The sequence below is a fragment of the Mus musculus genome, chromosome 8 (genome assembly GCF_000001635.26).
Source record: "Mus musculus strain C57BL/6J chromosome 8, GRCm38.p6 C57BL/6J".
Lineage (NCBI taxonomy): Eukaryota > Metazoa > Chordata > Mammalia > Rodentia > Muridae > Mus > Mus musculus.
Window position 1 is genome coordinate 39,155,265 of NC_000074.6, and position 12,110 is coordinate 39,167,374.

The 12,110-nt window shown below is 38.3% G+C and overlaps 1 protein-coding gene across 9 annotated transcripts in view; it reads left to right on the top strand.

Annotated features, from left to right (window-relative positions):
• The window catches only part of Tusc3 (tumor suppressor candidate 3), a 161,700-nt gene extending 149,914 nt beyond the window's left edge, over positions 1-11,786 (top strand). For 4 of the 9 annotated variants that reach the window (XM_017313024.2, XM_017313026.2, XM_017313028.1 and 1 more), the window contains 2 exons: positions 5,743-5,806; positions 9,562-10,376. In XM_017313024.2, coding sequence (XP_017168513.1) covers positions 5,743-5,761 — 19 coding nt within the window. In that variant the 3' untranslated portion in view covers positions 5,762-5,806; positions 9,562-10,376. Of the gene's footprint in view, positions 1-5,742; positions 5,807-9,561 lie in introns of all 9 variants that reach the window. The other 5 variants (NM_030254.4, NM_001357305.1, NM_001357304.1 and 2 more) reach the window with 3 other exon arrangements.
• Positions 11,787-12,110: the final 324 nt, after the last annotated feature.

The following is a 12,110-nucleotide window of genomic DNA, read 5'->3' on the forward strand; positions in this document are numbered from 1 at the left end:
GATCACATGCTCACAGCACAGCAGGATCACATGCATACAACACAGCAGGATCACATGCTCACAGCACAGCAGGATCACATGCTCACATCACAGCAGGATCACATGCTCACAGCACAGCAGGATCACATGCCCACAGCACAGCACAGCAGGATCACATGCATACAACACAGCAGGATCACATGCTCACAGCACAGCAGGATCACATGCCCACAGCACAGCACAGCAGGATCACATGCATACAACACAGCAGGATCACATGCTCACAGCACAGCAGGATCACATGCATACAACACAGCAGGATCACATGCTCACAGCACAGCAGGATCACATGCCCACAGCACAGCAGGATCACATGCTCACAGCACAGCAGGATCACATGCCCACAGCACAGCACAGCAGGATCACATGCATACAACACAGCAGGATCACATGCTCACAGCACAGCAGGATCACATGCATACAACACAGCAGGATCACATGCTCACAGCACAGCAGGATCACATACTCACAGCACAGCAGGATCACATGCTCACAGCACAGCAGGATCACATGCCCACAGCACAGCAGGATCACATGCTCACAGCACAGCAGGATCACATGCTCACAGCACAGCACAGCAGGATCACATGCTCACAGCACAGCAGGATCATGTGCTCACAGCACAGCAGGATCACATGCTCACAGCACAGCAGGATCACATGCTCACAGCACAGCAGGATCACATGCAAACAGCACAGCAGGATCACGTGCTCACAGTACAGCACAGCACAGCACAGCAGGATCACGTGCTCAGAGCACAGCGCCTTCACTACTCTCCACCTTCAGGGTTACTTGCAGACCTGCTTTTCTTCATGCACTAGGAAAAAAGGAGGCTTTTTTCCCACTATAGAAGCAGAGAGCTGTTTGATTACAATATACTTCTGACTTAATATTTTTAATGTCTTTGTCTTTTCCTATTTTCCCTAATTATGTCACTCCTAATATCCCCTCAGACAAACAAATGTATATTAATTATCCTGCAAATGTTTTATTCATAACTAGTATTTTGGTAACACTAGTGTATAATTTTATAGGACAGGTTTAAATACTATTTTTTATTCTATGTATGCTTTCATATAACTAGCTAATATACTTTAAACTTTAGAAGCAGTTTTTAATTTTACTAATAGCAGTGAATTTTATTTATATATAAATATTAATATATAAACATTGTAAATTATATATAAATATTACACACACACAAAGGGGAACGGATGTTTCATTAGTCATCTGTTCCCAGTCATAGTAGAAGAAAATGAAAATGGAGAAAGCAATGTCCCTGCTGTTATATTTTAGTATTGAAAGCCAGGACCACAGCACATTCCACGGGAATGTGGTTCTGTGTTCCATCTCAGCAGTACTGACACCATCACTTGCTCTGCGATAGCATCTTCCTCCTCGGGATTCTCTAAGAACACAGTCTGCTCCCCACAGGGTTTTGTTCCTAGTCTTTTGTTTGCTGAGCTGTAGTATTTCTAAGTGAGAGGCCTCTACTGAGGTAGCCGTGAAACCTAAAGCTAGACTTGCGTTTCTGCCTGATGATCACGTGGCATCTTGAGAAGGAGATTGTTCTTGAGCATCTGCCAAGTCACACACTCCTGCTGCTACAGCCAGTGCTTCGTAATCTGAGAGCTGATCATCATGTTTGTCGCCTCTCACATTGGTTCTCTTTTGATCCTTCTGGGACATTTTAGTACTTAGAGGAAGTCAATAAAAGAAGAAAATCACCACAAGTCTTAGGGCAGTCAAGTCTGTTGTTTTTACACCCCAAATACTAACTACATTTTCATTGAGAAGACTATGGAAAATAATGAATGCTTTGTATTGTGAATTATCTGGTTTTGGTCCTTGTATGTGCCTGAACTGTTTCATGGACGTATTTTGTAATTGAATGTCTTTCAAAAGCACTAATATTTGCATGTTATAAGACCCTAACGGTGTTATTTCTTTTTCTAGTCATTTGCCTCGTGGGATTGGGCTTGGTGGTCTTCTTCTTCAGTTTTCTCCTTTCAATATTTCGTTCAAAGTACCATGGCTATCCATATAGGTAATATATTTATACTGATTTGGATGTTTTCATTTTAAACAAACAGTTTAAGTATTTCAGTGGTTAGTTGGAGTTAATATTAAGTATTTAAATCACTAGTTGTCTGATTATAATGCTATTAAGACAAGTCTGAGCACCCAGCATTTGTTTAGCATCATGAACTGTGCAGAGACAGTTCTTGTTAACACCATGTATTTTCATTTTAGAATGCAGGTACGTGTGTATGTACAGAGGTACAAAATGATCTTTAGGTAACAGACTTTAACATAATCACTTCTCTTTATGTATTTGTAATAATTGAGACATTATTTTCAAGATTGCTTTCTTATAGAATCGACTCTTCCATGTCCTTTTTAAAGTTGTAGCATCTTTGGGATGCTGCAAACTTCTACTAGTAGGACCAGACCATCTGAATCTAAGTCCCTGTCTGCTTACTCTGTTTCCAATTGAGTTGAGCTTCCACTGTATAAGGTGACTCATTCCCAGTGATGGCTCCACTACTCTAGAGTTGGACTCTTGAGATTGGTAATGTAGATGAACTCTCTTAAAGTAACACAGACATGGGCATCTTCTCTAAGAATTGGTTGTGACTATGAAAATGAACAGGTTAGATGAAAACACAGGAGGAGTTGGAGCTAAGCAACAGAATTGATGAGAAGAAAGCTGGTCAAGAGAGCCTGGGAGCCAGTGCTCTAGCAAGGAAAGGTCAGAGTGAGAGAGCAGAAGGCAGACTTTCCAGGCACTCAGACCTGGGCTGTGCTGTTGGAGTGGGGAGGTGGGTCACCCCACTCTTTGTATTTCAGTAAGAAAGTACTTTCTTGGGTTTATGTTGTAGTCTTCTTTAGGAATTCCTGCATGCTTTGGCTTTCATTCCAACATTTCATTCTTTTTACAATTATTTTATATGCTTACATTTCAAATGATAGCCCCCTTCCTGGTTACCCCTCCACAAACCTCCCGTCCCCTCTCTTCTGCCCCATCCCCTTTGCCTTTATGAGGGTGCTCCTCTGCCCACTCACCACTCCTGCCTCTAGCATCCCCCTATGCTGGGGCATCAAACCTCCACAGGACTAAGGGCCTCAACATTTCCTCCTTTTCTCACAATTTTTAATTCATTCCACTATATGCTTAATACCTTTGATTTGCTTTATATGAAATGATCCTTTCTTGATTAACATCAAATCAATAAAATGAAGTTGGCCCAGACAACACATTTCTTCACACAATGTTCAAAATTTTTTTATATAAGTATCGGCTTAGACTGTAATGTCTACTTATATATCTGTCATGCTTTCTTTTTAAATTATCTTTAATTATTTTTTTATAGTTCAGTTATCACCCTCCTGTTCTGCCCTCATCCCATTCCTCCTCCCCTGTCTCAAAGAGGATGTCCCCACACACCCACAACCCCCACCCCCACAAACACCCACACAAACCCCTACAGGCCTCCCCTCTCCCTGGGGCCTCATCTCTCAAGATTTTCTCACTGAGGCCCTGCTGTGCTTTCTTAAGGCTTCATTGTAGTACTGAGAGTTCTGCAACCCCAGCCTGTCCCAGACTATAATTGAATTCACAGACCACCTTTGAGAATTTGATAACTAGACCTGTCCTGGATCCACTCTACTTGAGACCACAAACAAATTGTTTAACTTTTTGTTTTTATTTGTATGAGGTTATATATGTAAATTGCTTAGAACACCAGTAATGGTAGTAATTAATTACTCAATAAATGTTTAATGCTAATTGTTATTAATTCTGACATAAATATTTACACTCATATTTTACTGTTCTCTAAATGGAGTTTTCTTCACCGTGCACACCAAGTAGCTTTGGTTCATTTTTTACATAATTCATTTCAGTGAAGAACAGATTTCTACTGAACCTTTTGATGAATTTAATTGGGCTCCAGAGTCCCTTGAAATTTGCCAGTGAAATATCAAGATTCTTAGAGATTTTATCTAATTACCACCTGACACATAATTCAGAAGACTTTTTTTTTTTTTTTTGCTGATAGCACTGACTTCATTTTATGTATTGAATAAATGTGACCTTATTCTTTGCTCGCTTTCTAAGAAGACAGTGCTGGTATGTAAGTGGATACATGGTAGTATCCACTTAAAGATAGTAATTATCTTCTCAGCCTTTTCTCCTGGCACTCAGACATAAAAGTATTTTTTGTAGATGTCTCTAAAAACATCTGTGGATCATCAAAGTTTTTACTGTAGTAGAAGGCATTAGATGTCTGTATTCATTCCACCACTGTGTGTCTAACTGTCTGAGTAGTCTTAAGGGGCTCAGAGCAACAGAGTAGCATCATGAGAAAATACTAATTAGAAGCAGAAGATCTGAATGCAAGTTCTGGGTTTGCCTTTGCACTTTTACATAAGAGCTCCTACTCTGATTGCACAAGATCATATTGAAATATCTCAGATCTTCTTTTTGTTAATTTAGAGTCTTAGGATTATAATCTTCCTCATCATTTTCCCCTCAGCTCTGATACAGTAGTCTTAGGGGGGCTGGAGACAAGTAGCTAAAGGTGTCTGGCTTCTGTATCCATGCCTAGATCATTAGCTGTTTTTATATGTGCTTATACATGTCTACCTTAGAATCGCATGTGAATAATTGTGAAGGCCCTGACATCCTCTTGGTTCTCAGTGACCTCACTTAACCTCTCTTCATCTGCACGAGGCTTCTTAGCATTCCCTCACTGCCTCACTGCGTTCATTGCATTGTTTGGTTATGTTTTTATGTCCAGTCATCCATGTGTTTTCATTTCTTTCCTTTGTAGAAGACTATATTAGGGGAAACAGTTTGTGTCTACAAAGGTCTGTGCATATAGTAGGTGCTTATAATATACTTGCTAATTGAATTGTTTTTCTAAAAAATATTGTCCACCATAGGGCAATATAAATAAGCCATTAAAACAGAGTGGGAGCACTGGCCCGTCTCCTTCTCCAACTCCAGAAGCTCTAATTCCTGTTAAGTTATAAACTTGGAGTCGTACACTTGCCTCACACAATGAAGAGAATTTATGAAAAGATGGTTAAGTAAAGAGCACCCTGTACATTAATTCAGTATGTACAGTAGGCCCAGAAATTTGCTCTCACCTTAGAAAAGAAGATGGAGTCCATTGTGCCTTTTGTTATCTGGAGTTATGATCAATAGCTTTATAATATGTAATGACATTCAGTTGAGGAACTTCATAATAGCAACTAGAAATAGAAAACACTTAAAATTTAGAGAAAAGATGAGCATGAACAGGCATAGAAGGGGGAGGAAGCTTGTGGTGTGTAGTGTTTGCATATTTCATATTTACATAGACATCTCAGATATCCATCTCTCATCTACTAGGACAATGCCCAATGTGGAGCTGTAAGAATATAGCAAAGGTCTTCTGTGCAGATTGCACGACAGTGACAAGAATTGACCTTGCTGCCTTTCTCCTGCTGAGCTCTAGCCTGAAGAATGCATAAGGCCCAGACAGATGGTTCAGAAAAGCAAGCGTGGGGGTGCTCTAAAGGCACCAGTGTCTGTGGGTGCGCTGGTCTAGACTAAGAATTCAATCGAAATCTTATAATAATGATGTGCAAATGGAAATGGAGTCTTAAGGATTATTTTTTCCATATTGTTGTATTTCCTTGTGGTGTATTGGAAAGTGATCTGGACATTGAGTGAGAAGATGTGATTTGGACCAAGGCTCTTAAAACTCTGTACCCTCAGGCAAGTCCTTTCATTTTCCCCGCCTTTCAAATAAAGACCATGATGCATCTCTTCAATTACAATAAGATGCTACTTTGTAGACAACTAAGATAAGCCGGATTGCAGCCTGGACAAGGCTCCCAAATAGATGGCACCCATAGTCTTGGGCAAACTGTGTATTATTTAAATAATAATATATGAACATATCCCCTCCACCTTGGCTCATTTTTGTTGTCACTTTACAGAATATAAAACTAAATCAGTTGATAGAAATATTTAATTCTACCCAGTAAAATCTGTAGGCAAATCCCATTTGTTATTCACAAGTCTTAATATCCAATATTAATATAAAAATAAGTCCAAAATAATTTAATAAAAAGTTCAGAATGGTGTCTGGATTCTTGACTATACACCGTAGTCCCTCAAATCTTATAACAGTAGTACCTAAAGGTTATTTCTATAGCAGCCTGCCCTTACTGTGCCAGGAGCTTGCCCCACTGAGCAGTGCTGAAAGCAAAGGAGGACTTGGTTCACGTAAAGTATTTACCTGTTCCTAGTCTTGTCCTCAAAATTCCTACTTAGTCTGCCTCTCTGTAAAAATTCTGCAAATAACTGACCCTGTCAGTAGTTAAACTTGGTAGCTATTGCCTTCTATAACTATAAATACAGTAATTTCTTCTCCTGAGTCTCTTATTCCTAAGAAAAGCCAGACTTTTTTAAGGCCTTGTCAAAACATAAGCTGTTTCGGAACTGAAGACTTCCCAGGGTTCTATAGTAAGGAAAGGGCCTCAGGACTTCCCTAAGGACAGTAAGCATCAGTGAGCACGTGAGTCAGTAAGAGAAGTAGCTGTGAGGAGTTAAAAGTCAACTAGTGGTCAGTTGTGGCACTTTGCCAGTCTAAACTACACACCAATACCTTGCCTTCAGCATTAGAAAAGATGAAAATCCAACCCATTTTGTACTTAATAGAAAAGTGAGGTCCTTCTTTTACCTGATCAATTTGATGAGATGCCTGACAGTTTCTCATTGACCACGCATGTGGTTCTTGTTGGAGAGTCTACCTGGCCACTGGAGCTTTGGACTCTTCCCTTTGCTTGCGAACATGAAGAGCAGTGAACGGGGGGAGACGACCATGCAGTTAAACATCTCAATCTTTAACCAGCTTTTGGTTGTACAGAATGCACTTCTTCAAAGCACTGCACATCCTATAACACCAGGAAGAGGGCAGGAGGTTAATTCACTAGAGGAAGGGAGGGCCACTGTTTCCAGCATCGATGTACAAGAAGGGGACAGAAACTCTCTCAGGATAGAGTCTTCATCCCATGACCTCCCTAGCACTGAATTGACTATCTTTTCCTTTCACACTTGAAGGCCTAGATTTTGTAACACGGCACTCATTCCTCTGTTTTCCTTTTTTGGTTATGTCAGTGCCAGATATATTAGCTCTGAGATCCAGAACTAAGTAATTGCTTGAGCAGCTCAATTTCTACATGGCCCAAGTCAGCATCGTCTCTGCATCCAGATGATGTCTTCTTCCACTTTTTCCTACTTTCCGTTTCTCGCTGCCATAAGAGTTGGAAATTGTTGTCTTTCTACTCAGCCCACATCCTCATCCTAGGCCGTGAAAGGACTGGTCCCCTCATGGTCTCACTCCTGCCATTTTAATGATATTCTCCATACCAGGGGCTTTCAATGTAAAGGAAAAAAAAATGTAAGGACCATGGCTTGTCCTTCCACTTCCTGTGGGCCCCTTCTGTGCCAAGTACTCAACAGTTAATCATCAATAGCACTTTGCTAACTACTGGCTTAGAGTGACTAAGAAAATTTGAACCGTGTTGTTCTGTAAGCAGTTATTTTGAATTTTAGGTGATGACTCTTCTAGTGTGCTTCTGGGCTGTCATCCTTAGGAAGTCATGGGCAGGATTTTTTTTTTTTTTCTGAATCCTGGATATGAAGAAAACAGCCAACATAAAGAACCATTTGAAATCGTCCTCCCATTTTATATTATACACTAGTATTCCTCTGCATATTTCATACACTTTGCCCAGTTGTAAAGCTTCAGAGACAACAAACACACAGCTACATACCTGTGACTAAAAGGAAGGATGTGTTTAAGGCTATCTGTACAGTGTCCACACAAACAGTTTACTCCGTTATTCATTAGCTTCTAGTTTAGACTGTTACCTCACTTGACAGAGCATATATTCACAATCAGTACAAGTCAGTGCTATGAATAGTCCTGTAGCCTTGGGGATAGAGTCTTATGGGGACAGCAGGACATGAGGCAACATCCAAATCAACAGCTTGTTCCTTCAGAAAATTGACAATACTAGTACTGATAATCATTATCTATCATGATACTGATAAATAATATAAGTGATATATACAAGTATCATTCAAATTATAAGTATAAAAGAACAGATACACTGTTTGACCATACATCGCCATTATTCAGCAGGAACAGATAAAGAGAGAAGAGATGCATTATTAGAACAAGCTAGATAGAAATAAGATATACCAATAAATAAAAAGTAAATAAATAAATGACCATAAATGTCGATATCAATATGTCTTTATGTAATAAAACATCCTGAGTGATTACCCAGAGTATAATAGCTGGCTTTCTAAGAAATGTTTTTTTAAAAGATTTTATTTTATATGTTTGAGTGTTTGCCTGCACATATGTATATTCACACCATTCATGCCTGGTAACCATAGACCAAAAGAGAGCATGTGATCCGGTGGGATGGGAGTTATGGATGGCATTGAGCCACCATATGGTTGGTGGGAACTAAACTGAGGTCCCCTAGCCAAGAGTAGCACTGTTTACTAGACTGACTGTTTCATGTAAGACATTTAATAAATTAGTTTGATGGGAATATATATCCCCTGTCAACTGAGATAAAAGTGATTATTGTAAAAAATAATAATAATTAAATACTTACTGAGCATTTCGGTTTGGCATAAACACCCCAGAGTGAAAAGATAACATCACTAAATCACAAGGCAATTTTTATGTTATGAATGTGATTATAGCGGGCTAGCGAGCCAGCTCAACAGTTCAGAGCGCTAGCTGGTCTTCCAGAAGCCTCAGGTTCAATTCCCAGCAACATGGCAGCTCACAGCTTTCCCTCCAATCCCAGGGCATCTAACACCGTGTTCTGGCTGCCTTGGATACCAGGCACACACAAGATACACAGATATACATGCAGGCAAACTATATATACAAGTAAATTTAAAAAAAAATAGTATAATCTCAGAGTTCCTTCTACTCTGCAGATATGGCATTCTAAATATCAGATTGTTTTTGTAATCTTTCTCGTTCTAAAAAGGCACAAGAGGATAAAGGTAAAAGCATAAAAGTCTTTTTGCTTTAATAGAGGTGTATTTTTAGTGGAAATGGTAGCTAAGGTTGTAAGTAATTACTCTTTTATATAGGCAAAAGAATTATAAACATAGTAAAAATATGAAACTTCTGTAAGAAATTCAAATATAGATATTATTCCAGTCCATTCCCTTTAGTCCCTATGTCCATTGTAACTGCTGATCTAGCTGTTGCTCACGTACCACGTATTCTGTCACCTCTGACCCAGTCCTCTCTAAGCCTGACCCCATTCCAGGGACTCCTTTCAAAATCAGACCCTAATAGCAGTTTCAATTAGCTGAATATAATTGTGGTATTTTTGTTACATTTATGTGAGCTAATTTAGAATGAAACAAATAGCTTGTTGTGTTTTTCTTTTGCTCAGTATGTAATATTTTCCTTTCTTTTTCAGCTTTTTAATTAAATGAAGCCAAATGGGATTTGCGTAAAGTGAGTGTTTACTGTGAAGAGAAGCAGTTCCTGACATTATATTATTTGGAATTCTTGAGGTTCATTCTTTGTTGATTGTGATATACTAGCTTATTCTTGTATAATTTTTTTAAACTGTGGATTTTCCTAAAACATTTAATTTATAGAAATGGATGTGTAACATTCCATAATCCGCAATGGACTATCAAAGTGTTTTTAAATATTCTCAATGTATGCCACAGGAGTGAAATAAATGACATTGTAACTATGAATTCATGTTTTAGAATTGTGTGTGCTCCCATGTAAGGAAACCACTTGTTAGTAAAGAAATCCATGGATTATATGTAAAAGAATTGCTAGTACTGTACAAGGATAGAGCATATGCATGAAATATGTCGTGTGGACAATAATTCTTACTTCAGTTTCACTTATAAAGGATGAACACTGTTACAAAAGTGTTTTGTTATTCTTCTTCACAACTAGATCATAAATACATAGGACAAAGAGGTGGATAAGTGTTAATGCCAGTTCAGATCCTTAACCTAAAGAACGAAGCTAGAAGGAACCTTAGACTTCACCATACCTCCAATGGAGTCAGGCAATAGAACCATGTGTCATTATTCAATGTTTTTGTGAAGCTCTTTACAAATTCTGACTCATGAAATCCAATCTACTACGGTCACTTTCCTTTTGTTTAATGGACCGGGCAGGGACCTGGATCCCTATGAATTGTTAGTTTTCCCAGAATGACTCAGATGAAGCTTCTTGATAACCAAATACAGAAGGAATGTAACTATTGTTATTGTTTGTTGTTAACGAACGTAACTGTGTATAGCATACCCATGTACATCCCAGTATTCCTCACATCTTTTCAATAGACAGGCAATGCAAGAACTTTTCTGTGAGTTATAGAGATAGTAGAAACCAGCTGAAAACCAAAATATAAGTTGTACTTATAATCAGCCTTTTAAACATTTTTTGTAAAACTCTGTACTGCAACTGAAAGAAATATTTCCTTAATTGGTTCAGTAAGTTTTAACATTTTTAAAAGCTTATATCTGAATAGTAAAACTGTGGAGTGATTTATCCAGTGGCAATCCCAGCTGTATAGTCACAAATAGGAGTAATACTATTCTCTGAATTTGCATAATAATTTAGAACTACATTAACTTTATCATACTCTGATATCTCTTACTAAAGCATAGTTTCCTTAGTTCACTTAAGAGATCTAATAAACTCAGCATTGAGATTCCTTTTATGGAAAAATTCGGCATAATTTTCTGTTCGATGCCTGTCCCTAGGTATCATTTGAATTGGAGTTGTACCATTCAACTATTGCTATAGTCTCAAACTTAACTGACTCTGAACTTCAGAGTGCAAATGGAATTTGTTTCCAGACCTTAAAAATAACAGATATTTGTTATAATTAAATGTCGTCATTCCCTATATCTCAAAATGATCTTCTAGTTAATTAAATCATATTGACAAAACACGTCAAATCTCACTTTAAAGGCTAATAGTATATATGCATAACCCCAGCCAGGCCATCCAAGCCCATGGAATGGAGGTTTGGAGGTAGATATTTCTTTATCTTACATTATTAAGAAATTTTCCAGTTTGTAACAATTTGTAATTTTCTTAAGATCAAAAAGAAGTTAATTAATTACAGGTTTGTTCATGGGGTATGAGGCCAGATCCAAGGGGCTCCAGTGCCTCTGGGCCTTCCAGGCACCTGCACTTGTGTGTACATATGCAAACACATTCACAAAAAAAGAAAAACAGTTCAAGTTTTCTTTTTCATAATTTCATATCTTAGAATGGGACAGGTGGGGCAAAAGAGATGGCTCACCAGGTAAATGTTGCTTACTGTTCTTCCAGAAGACCAGGGTATGGTTCCCAGCCTTCAGCAGGTGCCTTCCTACCAGCTACCGATAACTGCAGTTCCATGGCTCTGCCACTTTTAACCTTTATTCACTGTATTGAGAATTTTCATTCAAATCAATCATACATTTGACAGTTTCTCACTAGAATTTAAAAATTACTTTTCTCCTGTGACAGAAAAGTCCTGATAGAAAAAAAAAATCTCCTTTCAGGGAGTCTCATTTTATAGAGACATTTGTTGGTCATCTCCTTGTGTTGTCTTCAGCATAGTGCTTCTTGAATTATGCATTCAAACAAATAAACCCAATACTATGTGCCAACCATAAATTTCTTTTACAAATAAAATATTTCCCATCAGTTTAATAGGGTGAGTTATAGGCAGTAACCAGAAAGCTTAACATATATTCCTGTCTTGATTCCTAAAGATACATGAAGGCTTATCATTATTTTACAGTAAGTGACATTATACATTGTTTTTCAAGAAAGGCTAGCCATAGGGACATACAGATTAGCCAGACCATCAAGACACAGCAATTAGAGTCTCAGTGTTCACATAGTTTACTAAGTTTAAAATACTAAAACAATGTATTTTTCATACTTTTGTAAATAGGTGTTACATCAGATCAATAATCTAATCATACTTTCTAATGG